Source organism: Corythoichthys intestinalis, chromosome 4, assembly GCF_030265065.1.
Source record: "Corythoichthys intestinalis isolate RoL2023-P3 chromosome 4, ASM3026506v1, whole genome shotgun sequence".
Classification (NCBI taxonomy): domain Eukaryota; kingdom Metazoa; phylum Chordata; class Actinopteri; order Syngnathiformes; family Syngnathidae; genus Corythoichthys; species Corythoichthys intestinalis.
The window spans coordinates 61,529,084-61,554,119 of record NC_080398.1 but is presented as its reverse complement, the minus strand read 5'-3'; the positions used below and the strand labels follow the sequence as shown (position 1 = coordinate 61,554,119).

At 41.5% G+C, this 25,036-nt stretch overlaps 1 protein-coding gene across 3 annotated transcripts in view; it reads left to right on the top strand.

Annotated features, from left to right (window-relative positions):
• The first annotated feature begins 5,599 nt into the window (after nucleotides 1-5,599).
• The window catches only part of LOC130914209 (glutamate receptor ionotropic, kainate 2-like), a 284,668-nt gene continuing 265,231 nt past the window's right edge, over nucleotides 5,600-25,036 (top strand). For all 3 annotated transcript variants that reach the window (XM_057833198.1, XM_057833197.1, XM_057833199.1), the window contains exon 1: nucleotides 5,600-6,120. In XM_057833198.1, coding sequence (XP_057689181.1) covers nucleotides 6,027-6,120 — 94 coding nt within the window. In that variant the 5' untranslated portion in view covers nucleotides 5,600-6,026. The remainder of the gene's footprint in view (nucleotides 6,121-25,036) is intronic.

The window sequence follows — 25,036 nt, the reverse complement described above, 5'->3', positions numbered from 1 at the left end:
TGGGTTTTTGCCAAAATTAATTATAAGGGAAGGTTGTAATTGCAGCTGGGAATATTCCAGCCTTTCCCTTTCACTATATAGGATATGAATTTTGAAATGGAATCTCATTAGAGATAAAAAATAGACTATTGAGCTAAATTGAAACTTATAGAACGCTCTTAAAAGAAAATAAGAGAATGGCTAAAAGAGAAAGAAAATAGTTATGTTTTGAAAAAGGAAAAGATCAACTGTTGATAAATAGCTATTTGAAAACTTAACAGATTTATTTTAAGCAAAGAGCTAGTATGTTTGATAAAAAGAAAATCAGATTGTTAGAAATGTTCTTAATTCAAGAATAGATATTGTTAAAGTACAAGTCTTATAGATAAAGAGAGGTCCAAATGTTGATTAGCAAACTCCTGTTGAGGAAGGAGCAGCGGTTTGGTATATGTCACAAAATAAATAAATATTAACAGCTGGTGGAAAATCAGTTTTAGCAGACGATAGAGCAATTTTAAACTGCTGCTTTTTAAGAATGGCAGAAATAGTCTAAACTAGGGAAATAAGTTGTTACAGGGAGTGTATAAATAATGATAACAAATCAAAAGTTGGGTTAAAAAAAAAAAACATTCTAAATTTCACACGTAAAGCAGATAATTCTACCAACCTGGAGTAAAATACAAATGGATGTTTTTTAGTGCCCGAAAAAACATTCTTTGTTCTCCTCTGGACTGCTGAATTATCCTCCATTATAAATTATATGGATGTCAGTTGAAAATGATTGGAATTAAAATTCGAATTGAATGCTATAAGAGGTATTGTTTACTTAGGTGTTAAAGAATAGCAGAGAAGTCATAGTGGAATAAAAAAGATTGCTTAAAAGAGTATTGCCGTCCCTCAATACTCTCCCATTCAAATGAAAAACTTTGCCTGGGCAAAAAGTCAGATTTTGACTTATGTGGACTACACACTTTGATATGGAAAATTGAAATTTGAAATAGAAATTTAAATTGATTACAAAATTTACCCCAAGATACCCTAGGCCTATTGAGATACTGTATTTGACTAAAAACAATCAATTAAATAGATTATAATTGCGTCGTGGAATCGTAATTTTTGGATTACATGTTGATGAATCTTCAACAGTGACCCAAAGGTGAAAATACATTTTTGTCAGCTCTAAAGAAATTCCAAAACAAAGACAAATTCATTCCATTTTTGTAATCTTGAGTGGAACATTGCGCGATATATTAATGCCACTGCAAAATTCAATTTACTGATTAAAATGGGAGCTGACAAAAATTGATCATAAGCTAATATTGGCATTTGCCAAGTGGAAATTATTATACTGGGAGAATTGTAACTCTAACTTTGGGTTGATTGCGGAATGTAAACTGTTTTTTTGATACGGTAATCGTAACGGTAACACAAGTTAAAACAATTACTGGATGTAATCAAACTACCGAATGTGTTAGTCATTTGTAAATGTGAAACCCAAATTAATGGCCTTGATAACGTGTCAATCGGGAACAGGCTAGCAGATGAAGCAGCCAAGATAGCGGTTGTAAATCAACGCAATAAAGCTAAAATACACCTATTGGCTGAAACTGAACCGCAACAACTAATAGATGAAAAACCTAAAGGCTATCAAAACATAGCATTGCAAACAGAAAAGCAAAAATGGGCGATGAAAGGTTTCTACCAAAATCATTGATCAAATGGGCAGCTGAATTGAGCCACACGATTATCAAGTGTCTACAGGGGGGAGGACGGAGTTGGTTAATAGACACTATGATAATACGTATGGCTTCAATTCAATTCATACTTACAAATTTTTTCAAACAGTGTTTACATTGCATAAACAAGGTTATTTGAGACTGAAAAGAGGGAGGTTCCCAGAACCAACTGAACTATTTCATACATTGCATTGAGTTAAATAGAGTGTTGGGGAAAAGATATTTCCTGGGGAAAAATAGATGTATTTTCTAGATGAGTTAAGATTTTTCCTAAGCGCACATGAGGATGAAAAACCAGTAATTAATGAACAAACTGATGCAGAAGGGAAGACCTTGCTACCTTTTAGACTTCCAGATTGAAACCCAGGACCTGTTAAAGGTTCTGGCAGCATTGCAGCTCACATAAAGAAACAGTTTGATCCAAGACAAGTTCGCGACAACAATGATCTGCCAGAATGTTCTGATCCACAGACTCTCAAGGTGCGGGTCGGAGACTTGGTGTTCCTGAAAGTGTTGCAGCGAGCCTGGTAGGACAGTGAACGCTGGGACGGTCCTTACAAGATGGTTGGCGTTAGCCAGACTGCAGTGAAAGTCTACGGATGCACTGGGTGAATTCGTCAATCCCAGTGCAAGTTCTTCCGGTTGCCATAAGGACCCAGCGACGCCAGTCCACCAGATCCTGATTCCTAAAGTCCCGACCTCACCTAAAGTCATCAAGAGCGGTGGAGGGTTTTCCGCCCTGCTGGCAGCCCGTCCGCTCCTACGAAAGACCTCCCGTCATTGGATGGAAGAGTCTACTTCGCATTGTCAAACGCCTACTCTCCACTGTGGACCAAAAGGTCAGCACCATGTTTGTCGCCTACTCAGCCAAATACGACCTTGTGTCACAGGTCCCCCTAGAAGAACCAGATACTGATTTGGACAGTGACAATACGGACACTGTCGTCTAAAGCAGATTCCCCACGTCGGCCATCCCGACTCTGAAACCCTATGGACTCTCGATAAATAACACCGACGCGGCGATCATAAATCGCTGAAATATGGCGTTCAAAAGAGTTCCAGATTGTATACACATTTACCAAATGTTGTGTTGAATTGTGTGTTTTCCATGGAGCCATGGCATGAAGCTGCTCTCGTCCCTAGCGTAAATGGGGAGGGAATAGGGGAATTTTGTCCTTAATGTTAAGGTTTTTTTCGCCCCTATCGTGGCATTTTATAACTCCTGCTAATGGATAATTGACGGGTCAGACACCAACCCCACTCTCGAGAATGTCTAACTCTGATGAAAGCTGCAAAGTTTTAAACCCACAACAGGAGGGAAATGTAAGATGTGCTCTAATGCTTTTGCGTGCTAAGGTTAATAATGTGTGTTTAAAACTAATAGTTATAACTACAGTCTTACTTAACAGTCTTAAGGCCTTACAAAAGAAAGAATGCGTGAGGGCACATCTAACTGAAGGACAGATGTCAGCATGACCCAGAGGGGCACATTTCCTGTTTTAGGTTTCTATTGCTGACCATAAAGTTTCAACACAATGAGACAAGACAAATAACTGCCCGCACCCATCTCTCAAGATTACAGCTATTTCTCAAGATGTGAAACTCACACATGTATGTTGAAACGCTCCCACTTTGTCAATAAAAGCAGTGACCCTAGGTAGGGGGCTGAGAGAGAATTACTGACTTGCGAGTAAAGCGTCAGTCCTCTCCCTGGCGGCCGCCGGTGAAAAAATATCTCCGTTCCTAGTCTGATCCTTCTCCAGTCCCTCTCTAAGTCTTTGTTGTTTTCTTAGTTCAAGTATTAAGTTTAGACCTAACAGCTCCAATAAGGCTCTTTCAACATTTTCGGTTGCCGACCTATCAATGAATTAGGTTTATATTCGTAAGAAATGTAGCCCTGATCCCAGTTCACCCAATTTGTTTAGTCTTATTAATGTAAAGTATACATGGAGGTTATAATGCTAAATTGTCCCTACCAATTTTGAGACCAAACCTACGCCCTTGCTTCAAGGATCTGAGCCAACAATACCATGTCCTCAAGCGGCCAAGTAGTTTGGTGTCCTTTAAGTAGTGAGTCTCAGCGTCCGACAGAGGGCATTTCTCTTCCACGGACGGGCTGAGCACCAGAGGCGAATGATGCTGAAAATGTTCTGTTATCACAACGAGAAACAATGCAACTTCTTTGTGGGTTTCTGTTCTCTGCTTGTGAAGTGAACTTAATATTGCAAGCAGTAAAATTTACTTAATAAAAGTAAGTGCAAATTGTTACAATGATTTTATCGAGTAAATCCACGTTTTTTTTTCAGTGTGACTTTCACAAGTGTAATGAGTAAGTCAAAGTTTTATCTCAATTACATAAAATATGGATATATTCACTGCCATTGACAGTGATAAACGTCGAATCCATTTGAAATTGGATGGTTGGCATGGAATGATCATGTTCTTATACATTTCGAATGATCACTGCCCATCTCTCCACGTCCATATGAATTAGACCTCTATCGCCGTCAATGGCTGCCAATGAGTTATTTATGAAATAAAGTTGAAGCAGTAAAAACAGTATTTGTTTCCTTAGTTTCATTGTTATTGTTATTTCATTGTATCCCTTGGGCGGAGCCATTTGGAGGTAAATTTGTGTCTTTATTATTCAATCAAAAAAAAAAAAAAAGTTGCTTTAATTAAAAAAAAAAAAAAGTTGTTTCAATCAAAATACATATTTTCAATTTTAAAAAGTTCCTTCCATCACAAAAAAAAAATCGTTTGAATACAAAAATAAATTTGATTCTTTGATTTTTTTGTTGTTGTTGTTTTTTTTGATTGAGTCAAGCTTTTTTTGGTTGAAGCAACTTTTTTAATTGAGGTAATGTTAATTTGTGTTTGGGCCACATTTTTGCTAGGACGTTTTTGTCTTTATTATTCAATCAAAAAATAAGTTGCGTCAAAAAGGAAAATCACTTCAATCATAGAAAACGTTTTTGAATGCGAAAAAAATATTTGAGATTATAAATTTTGCATTTGAACACTTAATTTTTCATTGAAAACATTTTCTTTGATTGAAGCAATCCTTTATGTGTTTGGGCCGTCTTATGAGTAGGACATTTGTGTCTAAATCATTCAATCCCCCCAAAAAGTTGCTTCAATTAAAAAAAAAAAAAAATTCAATCAAAGAAAAAAAAATATTTGAAAAATAAAATTGCCCTCCCCTATTTTTTATTGTGAAAATTATATGCATAGCAAATGACCGTCTAAGGTGATAGTCACATGATCTGTTCGAAATATAATTTTGACCCATTATAAAAATATATTTTTTTGTTCATTTCATTCACTTTTGTTGCAGTTTTATTGCTTTACAATTTTTATATATATAGGAAAGTCAATTTCATGCAATGACACTTTTCAGCCACAAGGGGGGGCTGCCCCCCTTAAATTCCGCTTATGATCTTCTGTGGTGATAAGCTTCTCAGCTATATCAGCGTCGGCATGACGGAAATTAAATGAAAGTCAGCGTCTGATACACATAATACATTTGATTAAACTTTTTTTTTTTTTTTTTAATTTATATTGCTACTCCATCTACACTATTTGTGTCTAAATATCTGTAAGTATATTAATACGGATTTAAGTGGTATTCAATCTGGAAAGAACACATAAACATAAATATAAAATAACTAAAATAATGTTTAGAAATCAGGCTGCCCATATGGGTGAACATGATTTGAAAAAAAAAAAAAAAATCTCCAGTAAACTGATCATTCAGTCTCGACGATAGCTCATCGGACCATGCCGAAAATTTGGGAGAAAACAGATGGGCGATGTAAAACAACGTCAGCTGGAAGTATAGATGAGAGTGTGAAGACCGGTGATGGACATGTGGGAAACATACTCTCTACTTCCCATGCGTTCTCCCTCTGCCTCGAAGCCGTGCGGCAGTGCAGCGGCAGCTCACATCGCAGCTTGACACGCTCCAGCTCTTTCTTCTTCTGAAGCTGTCCGTCTCTCTCCCCAGATGAATTTCTTTAAACTGTTCCCCGCCTAACACGGATGCCCTTTCCAGACACCTACCATTTTCTCCATTATCACCATCAGCATACCTTTTCTCAGCCAGGGACTACTATATTTTCTTGGTGCAGTGAGCTATACTCGCGGTATTTCTTGTCTCTCTCTCTCTCTCTTTTTTTTTTTTTTTTTTTTTTTAAATAACTTATGGATGTACGGAAGCAGTCGCCCAACCTGCTGGAGTGAAAAAAGGAAACATACAACTGGGAAATACAACGATTCGGGGAATAACCACACCGCACAATCAGTGTGAAGATGGTCCCTTATCTGATATTTAGATGCAGGGTGCTACCGCTGCTTTTACAGTGTGTGAGATATTCTCACGGGATGCCACATGTTCTGAGATTCGGTGAGTTAATTTCATTTTAACTCTCATCTCAAAAGTTAAGAGTCATGTTTGGTTCGATTCTCGTCCACACTCACAGTGATGTCTCCACTTTTACACCTCATTTATTTTATGAAACTGTCAAGTTTTTGCTTATATTGGATGGCTGTTTATCTAGGAACGGTTGAGCAAATGTGCCCCCCCCCCAATTTATATAAAGTATAAATGATAAAATAGTAATATTCCACTAAGGTAACGCCACATAAATAGAGCACACATCATTATCATGTGCACTCTGTAACCTGTTGCTATTTTGAGGGTTTGACATTAGTGGAATAAACTTTCTGTGTGATTTCTCCATCCCTCTGAGAGTCTTTTTAGGGAGTATTCACCTTCCCCCCCCCCCCCCCCCCCCCCCCCTCAATATTTTTGTCACTAAATATGTACGTTGTGTGAAATAGTGAGGGATGTGGCAAGGAGAAAGATGAAGAACAAACTGCCAACAGGCTGTTGTATTGTATTACTGTCAGCGGGGCAATATTGTCCATGACTAAAAGTTTAGCATAATTCCAGAATGTCTACTACCGGTTAACACTTTTCTGTTGACAGATCAGTTTGTGCTTTTTTATGCTTCAGTCACAAATGGTATGTGGCATTTGGTGCTTTAGTTATTGCAGTGTAGCTTCTCAATTATTTTCTGTTATGCCCCCCCACCCACAGGAAGATGTAAACATTGCGCCCCCCCCCCCACCAAGTCTCTGCCGCCACTGTAAATAGTATCATTTGTTTATAAAATCATTATTGTTTTAAATACACCTCTGCATAACATTGTGTCCTTTTTAATATTATAAGAAAAAAAAGGAATAAAGATCAACCTACAATAAAGTATAACTTTATTAACATTGTTTTGTTTGTAACAGAAAAGACTTAAAGCGCATCAATTTGCCTGAATTTAAAAAAAAAAAAAAAAGAAGTCATATTCAAACTGTAAAAACACACTCAAGGTACATTTTTGGACCATTTGATACTGAAAAACCAAGTTGAATAAAATCAGTAATAATAATAAATTCAAATTGATTAGCAACATCAACTCATGAGGACAATATGCCAAACAAGTTGACCGAAAAAACAAAAATTAATTGAACATAAACGACAGTGTCATTAGACAAAGGGCCGATTTTTATTTTTTGCTGCAGGCAGTACCAGCTGCTTTGCTATGGTGTGTTTTTTTTTTTTTTTTTGCTGCAACTTTGTATGCCATCTTATATGATGCTAACGGCGCTCGCTGGTTTACTGATGTAACACTGACAAAACGGGCCGATTATTGATAATCGGCACCTTTTCACTGAAAAAAATCAAGATGGCTAATCAATGTGATTGAGGTCTAATGTCTTTAAGTGACGTCCTAATGATTTGGCTTCCTGCTGTCCGCTGCAAACATTTTTAGAGACAGTAAACAGACTGGTCTTTCATTGTCTCCCACTGTATTAAAAGTAGTGTTGCACCGATACAATTTTTTGTCCCCAATACCGATACCTGGCTGTGCAGTATCGGCCGAAACCGATACCATACTGATACCACTTTATAAATATATATCTTTTCATGGGACAACACTGACAAAATTACACTTTGACCCAATGAAAAGTAGTCTGTGTGCAGCTTATATATTAGAGTTAATGTATTTTCCCCTCAAAATATAGTCATTAATATACCGTAATTTCTGGACTATAAGGTGCACCTGACTATAAGCCGCCAGCCACCAAATTTGACATGATAACGGCATTTGTTCATAAATAAGCTGCACTGGACTATAAGCCGCAGTTGTCCTCATTGTATCATGGGATATTTACACCAAAAGATATTAACTGGTAACACTTCATTTGACAAAGGCATTTTAAGACTCATGAAACCAAATGAACCACCATGAAGCTTTGAACCAATTGGCTGCAAAGCCTTATTGTTTCAAAAATCTTCATTTGGCCATACCGGCACCCTTTGGGGGAGACAGTCAACCTCTGGTGTCAACACTGTTGTCATCCAACATTCCTCCTAGCATGCATTGTGGCACTACAGATGTAAATAACAATCAAAATTCATGTTCTGTGCTAATTATTTCTTCAGTTACTGTTCCAGTTGTTGCATTAATTGCTAGCTATTGTATTTGGTAACATTTTCTTGGATAGTGATGCCATTATACTGTCATAATTATTACATGACACTGTCATAAGCATTATTGAATGCTTATAATAGATGTCGGTTAGTGTCATCCAGCAAATTATCTCACTTTTGAATGGACGTAAAAGATCTGAGCTGGACATAAATGGAGTTAGTGACATAATATGCCACATGACACATATTGACATCTGTCATAAGCATTCAGTAATGCCCATGATAGTGTCATGTCATAATTAAGATGTTCTTATGACAGTCTTATGATGCCGCTGTCAAATAAAGTGTTACCTATTAACCCAAATAAATCATCCAATAAGCCACACTGGACTATAAGCCGCTGAATTCAAAATGAGGGAAAAAAACAGCGGCTTATAGTCCGAAAATTAGGGTAATAGGAAGCCTCTTCTGAAGACGGTACACAAGAAAGCCCACAAACAGTTTGCTGAAGACATGTCAACAAAGCTCATGGATTACTGGAACCATGTCCTATGGTCTGATGAGACGGGTGGGCTTTCATGTGTACCGTCTTCAGAAGAGGCTTCCTCAAATCATTTGCTGACATGTTTGAAGATGGACACTTTGTATCATTTACGCAACTGACTGAGAAATATAATCTGCCCAGAATTCACTTTTTTCGTTATTTGCAAGTCAGGCATTATGTGCGCTCGAATGTGCCCAATTTCCCCTGAGTACCCAGTCCTAATCCAATCGACCGGTTTCTCTCCTTTGATCCACTTTCTGAAGGTGCACTGTCAAAACTGCATAACTACATTTCATTATCATTGGGTTCAGCTATTGATAAGGTAAGGGCAGCTTGGGAACAAGATTTGGGGCATCTCCCTGATAATCTGTGGGAATCTATATTATCTTCAATACATAAATCATCAATCTGTGCTAGGCACTGCCTTCTTCAGTTCAAGGTGGTGCACAGGGCTCACATGTCCAAAGCTGTCCTGTCCAGTTTTTACCCGAACATAACGGCCACCTGTGATTAATGCAAATTTGGGGACGCTACATTGATACATATGTATTGGCTGTGCCCCAAACTGCAGAAATTTTGGTTTGATGTTTTCCAAACTCTGTCCACAGTACTAAATAAGAATATTAATATCAATCCTACCCTTGCTTTGTTTGGTATTTTTCGTGAAGATAATGATCACTTGTCATCTACAGAACAATGTACAGTGCCTTGCAAAAGTATTCGGCCCCCTTGAACCTTGCAACCTTTCGCCACATTTCAGGCTTCAAACATAAAGATATAAAATTTTAATTTTTTGTCAAGAATCAACAACAAGTGGGACACAATCGTGAAGTGGAACACAATTTATTGGATAATCTAAACTTTTTTAACAAATAAAAAACTGAAAAGTGGGGCGTGCAATATTATTCGGGCCCGTTGCGTTAATACTTTGTAGCGCCACCTTTCGCTCCAATTACAGCTGCAAGTCACTTGGGGTATGTTTCTATCAGTTTTGCACATCGAGAGACTGACATTCTTGCTCATTCTTCCTTGCAAAACAGCTCGAGCTCAGTGAGGTTGGATGGAGAGTGTTTGTGAACAGCAGTCTTCAGCTCTTTCCACAGATTCTCGATTGGATTCAGGTCTGGACTTTGACTTGGCCATTCTAACACCTGGATACGTTTATTTTTGAACCATTCCATTGTAGGTTTGGCTTTATGTTTTGGATCATTGTCCTGTTGGAAGATAAATCTCCGTCCCAGTCTCAGGTCTTGTGCAGATACCAACAGGTTTTCTTCCAGAATGTTCCTGTATTTGGCTACATCCATCTTCCCGTCAATTTTAACCATCTTCCCTGTCCCTGCTGAAGAAAAGCAGGTCCAAACCATGATGCTGCCACCACCATGTTTGACAGTGGGGATGGTGTGTTCAGGTTGATGAGCTGTGTTGCTTTTACGCCGAACATATCATTTTGCATTGTGGCCAAAAAGTTCAATTTTGGTTTCATATGACCAGAGCACCTTCTTCCACATGTTTGGTGTGTCTCCCAGGTGGCTTGTGGCAAACTTTAAACAGACTTTTTATGGATATCTTTGAGAAATGGCTTTCTTCTTGCCACTCTTCCATAAAGGCCAGATTTGTGCAGTGGACGACTGATTGTTGTCCTATGGACAGACTCTCCCACCTCAGCTGTAGATCTCTGCAGTTCGTCCAGAGTGATCATGGGCCTCTTGGCTGCATCTCTGATCAGTTTTCTCCTTGTTTGAGAAGCAAGTTTGGAAGGACGGCCGGTCTTGGTAGATTTGCAGTGGTCTGATGCTCCTTCCATTTCAATTTGATGGCTTGCACAGTGCTCCTTGACATGTTTAAAGCTTGGGGAATCTTTTTGTATCCAAATCCGGCTTTAAACTTCTCCACAACAGTATCTCGGACCTGCCTGGTGTGTTCCTTGGTTTTCATAATGCTCTCTGCACTTTAAACAGAACCCTGAGACTATCACAGAGCAGGTGCATTTATACGGAGACTTGATTACACACAGGTGGATTCTATTTATCGTCATCGGTCATTTAGGACAACATTGGATCATTCAGAGATCCTCACTGAACTTCTGAAGTGAGTTTGCTGCACTGAAAGTAAAGGGGCCGAATAATATTGCACGCCCCACTTTTCAGTTTTTTATTTGTTAAAAAAGTTTAAATTATCCAATAAATGTTGTTCCACTTCACGATTGTGTCCCACTTGTTGTTGATTCTTGACAAAAAAATTAAATTTCATATCTTTATGTTTGAAGCCTGAAATGTGGCGAAAGGTTGCAAGATTCAAGGGGGCCGAATACTTTTGCAAGGCACTGTATGGTCACTTTTGCTCTGCTCTTGGTTAGACGCACAATTTTGCTACATTGGAAGGGGGCTGCCCTGCCCACGCTTGTCCAGTGGCGTCGGGAGAAATGTTGCACTTCTCTTTGACGAGGTCGAGGAGAAAGTTCCATACGGCGTGGGATCCTTTTCTGTGGTACTTTCACAATACTCAAACAAAGCCATGAGATATGCTCAGATGTTCGGAGGGAACCCTTGAGACGTATGGATAAATATAATCAGTCTCCACCTATTTTTTCTTTTTCTCTAAAGACGAAGATATATACAGATATGGAAATAAATGCAACAGCTTTTATTTTGTGATGCACTGCTTTTAACTCATCATTGGTATGTATTTGTTTGCCTAAATACTATAGTTATCCAGGACATTTTGGGTTGTGGGTGGGGAGGGTTTATCTTGTGTTATCTTGTTTGTAAATTTCTGTTTGTTTATATACATGGAAAAATTGAATAAAAATATTTGGGAAAAAAAAGAAGAGGCTTCCTCCTGAGGTGACAGCCATGCACACCAATTTGATGTAGAGTGTGTATGGTCTGAGCAACAGGCTGACCCCCAAGCAGTACTCAATTTGAACATTTAGGGATGTACGTTTTATCATAGGGGTGATCTCACTTTTGTTGCTAAGGGTTTAGATATTAATGGCTATATTTTGAGTTATTTTGAGGGGAAAATATATTAACTCTCTTATATAAGCTGCACACAGACTGCTTTTCATTGTGTCAAAGCGTAATTTTGTTAGTGTTGTCCCATGAAAAGATATACTTAAATATCTGCAGAAATGCGAGGGGTGTACTCGCTTTTGTGATACACTGTAGATCAATTTACAATAAAGTATAACTTCATTAACATTGTTTTGTTTGTAACAGAAAATACTTAAGGTGCATCAATTTGCCTGAATTCATATAATATAAGTCATATTCAAACTGTAAAAATACACTCAAGGTACTGTACATTTTTTTGGCCATTTGATCCTGAAAAACAAAATTGAATAAAATCAATAAATAATACTCAGACTATAAGCCACTACTTTTTCCGCTCATTTTGAATCCTGCGGCTTATTTTTTATGTATTTGGGTTAATAGGTAACACTTTATTTGACAGCGGCGTTATAAAACTGCCATAAGACCGTCATAATTATGACATTATCATGGGCATTAATGAATGCAGATGTCATTAAGTGTCATCCCGCAAATTGTGTCACTAACTCCATTTATGTCCAGCTCGGATCTTTTATATCCATTCAAAAGTTAGATAAATTTGCCGGATAACACTAAATGACATGTGTTATAAACATTCATTAATGTTCATGAAAGCGCCATGTCATAATTATGATGGTCTTATGACAGTCTTATTGTGCCACTGTCAAATGAAGTGTTACCAAATTCCATAACTAGCAATTCATGAAACAACCAGAACAGTAACTGAAGAAATAATTAGCACAGAACAAGGATTTTGATTGTAATTTACCCCAGTAGCACTGCAATGCATGCTAGGAGGCATGTTGGCAGCAGAAGTTGATTGCCTCCCCCAAGAGAACAGTGATGGCCAAATGAAGCTTCTTGAAGCAATGAAGCTTTGCAGCCTAATGGTTCATGGTGGTCGATTTGGTCTTATGACAGTCTTATGATGCCGCTGTCAAATTAACTGTTATTGGTTGATATCATTTGGTGTAAATATCTCATATTACAGTGAAGACAGCTGCTGCTTATAGTCCAGTGCAGCTTATCCATGAACAAATGCCATTTTCGTGTCAAATTTGTTGGGTGGTGGCTTATAGTCAGGTGCACCTTATAGTGTGAAAATTACGGTAATACTGTCAAGTTGATTAGCAACATTAACTCAAAAGGACAATATGCCAAACAATCTAACCAAAAAAACAAAAATTATTTGGACAAAAACGACAGTGTCATTTGACAGAGGGACAGTTTTTATTTTTTTTCTGCAGGCAGTATCAGCTCCTTTGCTATGGTGTGGGGTTACTTTGCACTGAGCAACTTGCAATGCCACCTTATATGATGCTAAAGGCCGAGTTATACTTCCGAGTCAGACCTGGGCCGTCAAGGAAGACACGATTTACGACCCTCCGCCATAGCCTGACGCGGTCCTATTGATTTTTCAAATACTAGTGTCACGTCAACGCATATGACGTGGCAGAAATGGTCTGTGATTGGTTCGCTCAGACTGTTGTTTCCAGTTCAGCGCGAAATCACGGTCATTGTAAAACATTATTTTTCTAGAAGCAAAAATGGTCCAAGCCGACGGGAGTATCATCCAAGATCAAGTCTTGTCAAGATATCATAAAGTTTGCCAAATGGCAAGGTCAGCGATTGAATTAAAAAATGGAAGAACCACCGAGACGTGTGTGTTCAGAATCGAGTGGCCACACGAAGCGGTGACCCAGTCGGCCAAAAACTGCCAGCTTTTTATCACTTTATGTCGTATTTTTGGTTGGTGCACTTCATCTCATCATTTATTGTGTACATGTTTGCTGTGAGTCTGTGACTTATTTACGTGTCACACTCCAAGCATATGAAGAATAAAGCACAGGTTTGGTGTCAAAAGAGTTGTTTTGATCTTTTAATTTTCAATAACAGACAGTTCACACGATACATCATCACTGATTGAGAGTGCCTCGGTGCTATTAATGATAACGTTAACACCAAGGCTTCCAACGCAGTTTGGGAAGTTGCATAGACGCCAGAAATCTGCTATGGTTTCCCATTGGCTGGTTGGAGGACACGGCAAACAAATCGGGCTGGAGGGCTTTGCAGACCCCGGACAAAACGCTGGACGCAGTGCTCGACACCAGTTTGAAGCTAGCCGCCACAGCTAGCTGGTTTTCACCCAAGGCTAGAAGAACTATGCGGCATCAAAAGTTGGACAGTCCGCCTCGAAAATGTCTTCCGCGTCGCCTGCGTCTCAACATTTGTATGATCAACATTTATTCAATGTTGATGAGCTGAAGATCCACATTCAAGCGATCCATCTTGCATTGTTTATTTTTTCTCCGTTAAACTAGACAAGAGGAAGTCAACAAGAATGCCCCAAAACCGTACAAAAATAACACAACACCCCTCTAGTGGCTTGGCGGTGAATTACAGAGCAACGCATCACCTGGCCGGAGAACCGTCGAATGACGCCGTAGTCACTGCGCCGTCACCGCAACGCGGGAGCATAACTCAGGCTTAACGGTATTCGCTGGTTTACTGATGTAACACTGACAAAGCGGGACGATTGTTGGCAATATTTGGCACATTTTCACTGAAAAAAAAATCAAGTGGCTTATCAACATGATTGGGGTCTAATGTCTTTAAGTGAAGTCTTAATCGATTTGGCTTTCTGCTGTCTGCTGCAAACATTTTTATACACAGTAAACAGACTGGTCTGTCGTTGTCTCCCACTGTATTAAAAGTCAAAGCCAAAAGCTACATAAGCTTTGCCATATTTTCTCGCCTATGCTGATCATATCTCCACTGCTCTTTGCTGTGTGCTCTTGTTTGGTTAAAAAATACTGCACACACTCTGAAATGAGCTGCCAATGCAACCTACAGAGTGGATGTGCAATTACACTTTATTCTATCACGACAAAAATATATGTTCCCCAAGTTCACATGCGCCAGCCCCAGGGAGGGCGCACCCCACTTATTGAGGTGTACTGAGTTATTGTAACATTTGCCAGATGAATGTCAGCAGCCAGGGTGGACTGCACGGCCATATGTGGCTTCTGGAAACACCAAAATGGCTGGTGCTCCAGTCATCATCATGTTTAGTTTTTTTCCGCTGAATATCTACTATTGCTCATTTAGCCCGCTAGGTGGAATAAGTGCTTCATTGGCCAAATGCCACAGGCTGTCAAACAAATTTAAGTGGGAAACTGCGTTCTTTTTTACTGTCAATATGTATAATGTGTGTTAAAAGCGGGCTTACCAAAAGTCTACTTTTCACCGGTCAAGTACACATTCTACGTTCCTCCATGTTTTTTGTTGTTGTTGTTGTTGTTTTTTTGTTTTTTTAAAAATATAATTAATTAAAGATACTGTGTCTCATGTATTTCAAGCATTTGTCCCGCCGTACCCCATACCCTATTTCTCACGCAAAAATATAACTTGACTGATGTAAATTAAAAAAGTGAAAGTGAGGATAAAGTAAGTATAAAATAAATATATTTGTTTATATACATGGCAGATTTTTGTTCGTTCCACCCTTGCCAGCTACTCAAGGAGTTTATGGAATGATGGAAATATCACACCCCAATCGGTATCATCAAGCCACACTAATGTGTGATTGAATTTTCTATCACTTAACAAAGCTTCTTTAGGAATATCTGGCTGAATATAAATACTCTTGATCCTCTGACATCATTCAATTAATAAAAATTATTATTGAAAAGTCACCTCGAGAAGAAAGCTGTTGATGTATTAATCTTTGGAATCAATTTATTTCAACCCTCAATAGAAGGTCACTTTGTGTTGGTTAAAATGAAGTTTGAAGAATACCTATTAGACAAAAATATGATACCTATTAGGCCTGCACAATACAGGTAGTCCCCGGGTTACGAACGAGTTCCGTTCGCACGCTGACGACGTAACCGGAAATTCCGCGTAAGTCGGAATTTACCCTTTAAGTACCCCTAAATACATGTAACATGTATTAGACGTCATATTAATAAAATAAAGTAAAAAAAAAAAAAAAGGATAGATAGACAGACAGACAGACAGACAGACAGACAGACAGACAGACAGATAGATATTACTTCCCTCTGGTAACACTGATCATACCATAGTTCACCATTAGAAAATAAAATTAATAATGACAAAGAGCGTGCAATAATGCTATAAACTAAATGAATAGAGACATATTTACTTACAAAAACGTACTTTGGTAATAGACTGTACATGCAGGCCATGCAAGAAAAAGGCGCCGAGATATTGTCTTGCTGATCGCCATTCGACATCACGCACTATAGTCTCGTTACAGTTGCTTGTTACGCCCCTGCCTTGGGTCTTTTTTTTGTGCGTGTGCTACTCACGTTTGCGAACCTCTACCTCGTGAAGGTATTTGAGTGTTTTATTTAGCCTTTTTCGGCTCTCTGCCTATCGTCTTAGTTTACCCTCCAGTTTGTATTATTGAGCCCCGTCAATCTACTGTCACGGACCCCTTTTGTTGTTTCTACTTTTCCGCAATCGCTTGTTGTTTTTTGTTTGTAATTAATAAACCCTTGTACGCATCCCACGCTTGTTGTTTACTTCGAGGTCCTACCTTGTTTACGCATTTGCGGACATTAATATCCCCGATCCGATCACATGATCGGAAATCGGGCCGATCGCGCCATTTTTCAGAGGATTGGAATCGGGTTTTAAATTTTTTACAAAAATCATGTTTTTCTGCTTCATGCTCGTACAGCGCCACAGCCTCTCACCCTTCCTCTTCCTAAGCAGTGCAACCAAACTGTTTTTCTTGGTCACAAGTGCAGTTGGCATTTAAAGTTAATGATGATTGTCAGGTTTGTAGCTTTGAAGCCTCTGTAGCTCTACGATCAAAGGCACATATTCATTGGTAAATCTGCAGCCCAGTCTGAAGTGTGCCGTGCCAAGTCATTCTTTGTGTAAGTGAGAAGCTGTTCTCGGCAGCATGAGCATCAAAAAGTGGGTGAATTTGAGTTGACTCACTGAATAAAGCATTTAATAACGACAAGCATATTTCTACATTATTCTTGTGTAAAAATAATTCATATTATGAACATGGGACGGTGGTTAGCACGTCCACCTCACAGTTCTGGGATCGTGGGTGCAATTCTGGCCTTCCTGTGTGGAGTTTGCATGTTCTTCCCATGCCTACGTGGGCTTTCTCCGGGTTCCTGCTACATCCCAAATATACCATGCATGGTGTGCTGATTGCACACTCTGAATTGCCCATAGGTGTGAGTGTATGCGTGAATGCTTGTGTGTCTATATGTGCCCTGCAACTGGCTGGCAATCTAGTCAGGGTGTACCCCGCCTTCTGCCTGGAGATAGCTGTGATAAGCTCTAGCTCCACGACCCTCATGAGGATAGGCGCCTCAGAAGCTGAATGAATTATATAAATGTTATGTAGAGTGATTAAAAATATGGCGTGAAAGTTGATGCAGTGAAAAGTGTGGGTGCACCTACATTTTGTGCTGTTGTACCTGAAGAAAAAATTTAGGTGCAACCAATGCAAAAAGTAAGTGGGGAGCTTTGCCAATATACTACAGTATATCGCAATGTTATTTTTTTCTAATATTCTCCAAGCCTATCCCAAACAGAGCTATTCAAGTTATCTGGTGAAAATTCTTCTGGTTTTAATATCGCAGTATATTATTGCAATTTATCACCCAAAAAAACCCAAAAATTGCGATGATAGTTTTTTCCAATACTGTTCAGGCCTAAAACCTTTGCAACATTTTTTTTCAAACACATTATTATAGAATGAATATGTGCTCATCTCGAGTAAATTGAGTTTCAAAATATGGCACTTTTAATTGAATGTACACTTCTTCAGGGACTTAAATGGATTCATTCTGACACATTCAAGTCAAAAAGAAAAGCGCATGAAAAAAAAAAAACCACATTTTTAATGAGGGTCACTAGGTTTTAAGAACGGGGGGGGGGGGGGGGGGGGGTTAGCCCCTCGGAGGCGAAACTTTTAAATGCTGTGAGAAACTAAGCCTTTCTGTTTTCCCTGTTGTACTGAACCCGCACTGCACCATGACCCCCGTACCAAGGTACGTATTGAACCTGTCATGTCATGTCATTTCCTGTTTTATTTTGAAGGCTTCACCCTCCTCGTGTCTGCGCACTTGCCCTTCCTCTGGTCACCTAATCACCTATTGTTTCCACCTGTTCCCCATTACCGCCTGTGTATATATTGCCTTAGTTTCCCTGGTCCTGTGCAGAAGTGTCTTTCTACTCAAGTAAGTCACAGCAGCCTTTGTCATAGCTTTCATAGTAACCCTGTATATTTATCCTCCATTTGGAGCGCTTTGTGTTAGTAAATTTTGATCATAGTAATCCTGACTTTGTCCTCCTTTTGGAGCATTTTATGTTGTTAAATTTCCTCCCTTTTGGAGTGCTTTTTTGTTTCTAGTCATCCTGACTCATTCCTCCGTTGGAGCGCTTCCTGTTTGTACTTTTCTCATCCCCGCATGTCAGCGGAAGAACCTGTGTTTTCAAAATAAAAGTTTTTTTTGCCCGAAATTCTGCAACTGAGTCCACCTCGTCATCTCGGCCTGACAGAACACTTCTGCCAGAAATGGACCCAGCGGAGTGTTCCGAATTCTTTGCCACGCTGCAAGAGCAAGCCGCTCGCCTCACCCGCCAGGAAGACTTCCAAGCCACGATGGGTGCACAGCTGGTCCAGATGAACAATCATATGATGGGGCTCACAGCCCAGCTGCTCTCAGCACACTCGGCCCCTACTGCTAGATCCGCCGCCTGCTCCCCTCCTGCTTCCTCCCCCACAGTCTCTGGAAGAGGACCTAGATTAGCGCCACCGCAGCGGTTCTGTGGGGATCCAGGTACAAGCCAAGCTTTTATTACTGAATGCGGCATGCACTTTGATTGTTCGCCTCACGATTTCACCTCAGATCGCTCTTGTATTGCCTTCATGGTGTCCCACATGTCGGGACGGGCCCGGGCCTGGGCCATGGCTGAGTGGGAGCGCGATTCACTATCATGCCATGTCTTGTCCTCATTTAAAGACGCCCTAAAGAAGACGTTTGACCCCGTTTGTTCTGAGAGAGACCGAGCCCGAGAACTCAGCAGCTTGCATCAGGGTAAAGCCTCAGTCAACGATTATGCTATTCAGTTCCGTACCCTGGCCGCGGGTTGTGGCTGGTGCCACACTGCCCTGTATGACACTTTTTTCAAGGGACTCTCTCCCACCATCCGTATCGGGAGACGAGTGGAAGACGGCCTTTAACACCCCAGATGGCCACTATGAGTATCTGGTTATGCCCTTCGGCCTCACCAACGCACCTGCATTTTTCCAAGCATTAATCAATGACGTCCTCCGTGATTTTCTTGACCGTTTCGTCTTTGTCTATCTGGACGACATCCTTATTTACTCCCCAGATCTAGCCACCCACAAGCAGCACGTGGAATCAGTTTTGAAGCATCTTCTCACCAATGACCTTTATGTTAAAGCAGAGAAAAGCGAATTTCATGTTGACTCTATCTCGTTCCTGGGCTTTATTATAACCCCTGGGGGGATCCAGATGGATCCAGCCAAAGTAAACACAGTAGTTAACTGGCCAACACCGTACAGTCGTATGAAGCTTCAGCAATTTCTTGGGTTCGCCAACTTTTACAGGCGATTTATCCGCAGTTTTAGTAAGATTGCTGGCCCTCTTCACGCTCTTACCTCCACCAAGGTGCATTTCAAATGGACCCCTGCGGCAGAGGCAGCGTTCCGGGCCTTGAAGAACCGCTTCACTACAGCCCCCATCCTGACCATGCCTGATCCCCGTCGTCAGTTCGTGGTGGAAGTCGACGCCTCCTGTGAGGGCATTGGGGCTATACTGTCCCAGCGAGCGGAGCATGATGGGAAGATGCATCCCTGCGCCTTCCTTTCCCGCCGCCTATCTCCAGCTGAGCGGAACTACAACGTGGGCGACCGAGAACTACTCGCCATCAAGACCGCTCTGGAGGAGTGGCGGCATTGGCTCGAGGGGGCGGAGCAACCCTTCATAGTTTGGACAGATCATCGAAATCTAGAGTATCTCAAGACAGCGAAGAGACTCAATTCTCGCCAGGCCAGGTGGGCGCTATTTTTTGACAGATTTTCCTTCTCTATCTCTTACAGGCCGGGGTCCCAGAACATCAAAGCAGACGCCCTCTCTCGCCTCTACGACCCCGAGCCTGTAGCCAAGGAACCTGAAACCATCCTGCCACTGAATTGTGTGGTAGGGGCGGTAACTTGGCAAATAGAAACGGAGGTTAAGCAGGCATTAGGGGGGGTCCAGACACCTCGGGGGTGCCCTGAGAACCGACTATTCGTCCCGGCTGACCTACGCCCCCGGGTGATCCAATGGGCCCACTCCACGCCGCTTTCCTGTCATCCGGGAGTCAGGCGCACCATGCACGCCATCTCCCGGAGGTTCTGGTGGCCAGGCATGGAGCCGGAGGTCCGGGAGTACGTTGAGGCTTGCTCGGTCTGCGCCCGAAACAAGACGTCCACCAGACCACGCATGGGCCTCCTCCAACCTCTCCCGATTCCCTCCAGACCATGGGCAGAGATATCTTTGGACTTTGTCACGGGGCTCCCTGTTTCCCAGGGAAACACCACGATCCTCACAGTAGTCGACCGGTTCTCCAAAATGGCCCACTTCATAGCCCTGCCAGCCTTGCCCTCTGCTAAGGACACTGCAGGAATCATGATGAGACAGATATTCCGCATTCACGGCTTCCCCCGGGACATCGTCTCTGACCGGGGGCCACAGTTTGTGTCACTGTTTTGGAAAGAGTTTTGCCGTCTCATCGGAGCCAAGGCCAGCCTCACGTCGGGATACCATCCGGAGTCCAACGGCCAGACCGAGCGCCTCAACCAACAGTTGGAGACCGGCCTCCGCTGTCTGGTATCCCAGAACCCATCCACATGGAGCAGTCACCTGGTCTGGGTCGAATATGCCCACAACACCCTTCCCACCTCAGCCACAGGTATGTCACCCTTCAAATGCGTCCATGGCTACGATCCGCCTTTGTTTGCCGCACAGGAGCGGGAGGTCTCTGTCCCGTCTGCCCATGCCTTGGTCCGCCGCAGCAGACGCATCTGGGAAGCAGCTCGCCAAGTCCTCGTCCGCCAAGGAGATCGCGTGAAGAAGGCCGCAGACCGCCACCGATGCCCAGCACCTGCCTACAAGGCGGGACAGCGAGTGTGGCTGAGCGCCCGAAACCTTCCCCTCCGGGCCACCTGCCGGAAGTTGGCCCCCCGCTTCGTGGGTCCGTATCCAGTCTCGAAGGTTGTAGGCCCGGCGGCAGTGCGCCTGCGACTCCCACGTTCCCTGAAGGTCCACCCCACCTTCCACGTCAGCCAAGTCAAGCCAGTGGTGGAGAGTTCCATGGTGTCTACGCCACCCCCTCCACCTCCTCTGGACATCGACAGCGGCCCTGCCTACCAGGTCAAGAAACTGCTGGCGGTGCGATCCCGAGGTCGAGGCCGCCAGTATCTTGTGGACTGGGAGGGCTACGGCCCTGAGGAGAGACAGTGGATCCCCTCTCGGTTCATCCTGGACCCCTCCTTGATCAGGGACTTCCACAGGGACCACCCCGACCAGCCTGGACCGTCTGGTAGCCAGTCCTAGGGGGGGGGGTTCTGTCATGTCATGTCATTTCCTGTTTTATTTTGAAGGCTTCACCCTCCTCGTGTCTGCGCACTTGCCCTTCCTCTGGTCACCTAATCACCTATTGTTTCCACCTGTTCCCCATTACCGCCTGTGTATATATTGCCTTAGTTTCCCTGGTCCTGTGCAGAAGTGTCTTTCTACTCAAGTAAGTCACAGCAGCCTTTGTCATAGCTTTCATAGTAACCCTGTATATTTATCCTCCATTTGGAGCGCTTTGTGTTAGTAAATTTTGATCATAGTAATCCTGACTTTGTCCTCTTTTTGGAGCATTTTATGTTGTTAAATTTCCTCCCTTTTGGAGTGCTTTTTTGTTTCTAGTCATCCTGACTCATTCATCCGTTGGAGCGCTTCCTGTTTGTACTTTTCTCATCCCCGCATGTCAGCGGAAGAACCTGTTTTCAAAATAAAAGTTTTTTGCCCGAAATTCTGCAACTGAGTCCACCTCGTCATCTCGGCCTGACAGAACCATGCTGTGTGTATCGTCACACCCATAGATACATTTTTCAATATGCAGGTGAGGCTCTTTTTTGATTAAAAAAACATCACACAGGGCTCATGGATACATAATTCAAAAATATTTAAGACAAGTGATTATTTTTGGTAATAATGATAAAATATATATATATATATATACTGTATGTGTATTGTTATTATATTGTAGTGTCTACAAGGCAATGGTATGTCAAAAATAGTTGCCGGAGAATTCATGATGACACTCGCCACGTTAAAGGCTATTGCTAACAAGAACACTAGTGCTATGCTAATGCTCTGAGCAAACTATCATCATCATAATCGTGTTTGCGAACGCGTCACCACCACCTTCCCGCTCTGCTCTATCCAGATTGCTGACAGCTGTCAAAATCTGACAACTCGCCTTTCATTCTACCAAATTGTAGAAACCAGCCCCTTACAATCTTTGGTAACGGTATCAGCGTTGCAAAGATGGGAAGAGTAATTCATTAAACCCTGTTAGAAATGCCATTATACAGTGCCTGGCAAAAGTATTCGGCCCCCTTGAATCTTGCAACCTTTCGCCACATTTCAGGCTTCAAACATAAAGATATGAAATTTAATTTTTTTGTCAAGAATCAACAACAAGTGGGACACAATCGTGAAGAACAACATTTATTGGATAATTTAAACTTTTTTAACAAATAAAAAACTGAAAAGTGGGGCGTGCAATATTATTCGGCCCCTTTACTTTCAGTGCCGCAAACTCACTCCAGAAGTTCAGTGAGGATCTCTGAATGATCCAATGTTGTCCTAAATGACCGATGATGATAAATAGAATACACCTGTGTGTAATCAAGTCTCCGTATAAATGCACTTGCTCTGTGATAGTCTCAGGGTTCTGTTTAAAGTGCAGAGAGCATTATGAAAACCAAGGAACACACCAGGCAGGTCCGAGATACTGTTGTGGAGAAGTTTAAAGCCGGATTTGAAAACAAAAAGATTTCCCAAGCTTTAAACATCACAAGGAGCACTGTGCAAGCCATCATATTGAAATGGAAGGAGCATCAGACCGCTGCAAATCTACCAAGACCCGGCCGTCCTTCCAAACTTTCTTCTCAAACAAGGAGAAAACTGATCAGAGATGCAGCCAAGAGGCCCATGATCACTCTGGATGAACTGCAGAGATCTACAGCTGAGGTGGGAGAGTCTGTCCATAGGACAACAATCAGTCGTACACTGCACAAATCTGGCCTTTATGGAAGAGTGGCAAGAAGAAAGCCATTTCTCAAAGATATCCATAAAAAGTCTCGTTTAAAGTTTGCCACAAGTCACCTGGGAGACACACCAAACATGTGGAAGAAGGTGCTCTGGTCAGATGAAACCAAAATTGAACTTTTTGGCCACAATGCAAAACGATATGTCTGGCGTAAAAGCAACACAGCTCATCACCCTGAACACACCATCCCCACTGTCAAACATGGTGGTGGCAGCATCATGATTTTGGCCTGCTTTTCTTCAGCAGGGACAGGGAAGATGGTTAAAATTGACGGGAAGATGGATGTAGCCAAATACAGGAACATTCTGGAAGAAAACCTGTTGGTATCTGCACAAGACCTGAGACTGGGACGGAGATTTATCTTCCAACAGGACAATGATCCAAAACATAAAGCCAAATCTACAATGGAATGGTTCAAAAATAAACGTATCCAGGTGTTAGAATGGCCAAGTCAAATTCCAGACCTGAATCCAATCGAGAATCTGTGGAAAGAGCTGAAGACTGCTGTTCACAAACACTCTCCATCCAACCTCACTGAGCTCGAGCTGTTTTGCAAGGAAGAATGGGCAAGAATTTCAGTCTCTCGATGTGCAAAACTGATAGAAACATACCCCAAGCGACTTGCAGCTGTAATTGGAGCAAAAGGTGGCGCTACAAAGTATTAACGCAAGGGGGCCGAATAATATTGCACACCCCACTTTTCAATTTTTTATTTGTTAAAAAAGTTTAAATTATCCAATAAATTTTGTTCCACTTCACGATTGTGTCCCACTTGTTGTTGATTCTTGACAAAAAAAATCAAAATTTTATATCTTTATGTTTGAAGCCTGAAATGTGGCGAAAGGTTGCAAGGTTCAAGGGGGCCGAATACTTTTGCAAGGCACTGTACTCTAACGCCAGCCCGGTACCGATTGTGAGCAAGGACACAAGGAAAACACGGAGTGGACTTTCAGTGATGTGGGCGTTCTCTAGTGTATATGAACAAGTGGAATGGATTGGACGACGAACTGATGGGGCTTTCTACCTTCCTCTATGAAGTGAGGGAAATTGACAGATTTATGATCATATTTAAGGTAATAATGACAGGTTATATGATTATTGATTTAACCCTCCTGTTGTCCTCATTTTCTGTATACACCCCGTGTCCTCCGGGTCAAAATGACCAGTCTTCACTGAACCCCCAATATAAGCAGCTTAATTGAATTTTAAACACCAGATTTTATTTTTCTTGAAGAAACAACTTGTCATCACCACAAAATGTGTGAATACCAGAGTTTTATCTCTTCACTTGTATTTCTATATTTGCCTTAGCTGAGGAAGTGGCTGTGGTAGTTGGAGCCTCAGGTTGATCAGGAGCTCCTGCACTCTGAACAGCTTTCACAACTGCTGCTGAGGCTTCTGTGCGGGGAACATGCTTCCTTCTTTCAATGAGTGGAGTTACAAGGCCCTTTCCTAGCTGCTCCAGGAACACCCTCCTCTTGTTGTGCTTACCAGACATCCAGGTTGGGTTGATCTCTCTCTAAATTACAAAGGGAGATTGTGCAACCGTAATATATGTGGTATCGTGTGTTTATTTATTTTTACATTTTAGTGTGTAGATATATTTGGTATTGTATTTCTATAGTTTTTATTTCAATGTTTTTTGCACTGACTGGTTTGGCATTTTAATTGTGTTGTACATTAACAGTAAATATTCTATTTTATTTTTTGTGATGGGTAAATGGGGTTGAGGTATTAATTTTGGCAGAAAACTTTTTAAAAATCCCCCTTAAATTTCAAACAGAAATGTTGCTTTACTGCAAAGACACTATAAGCTGCTACATTCTTCCCTGCTTTGAACCCT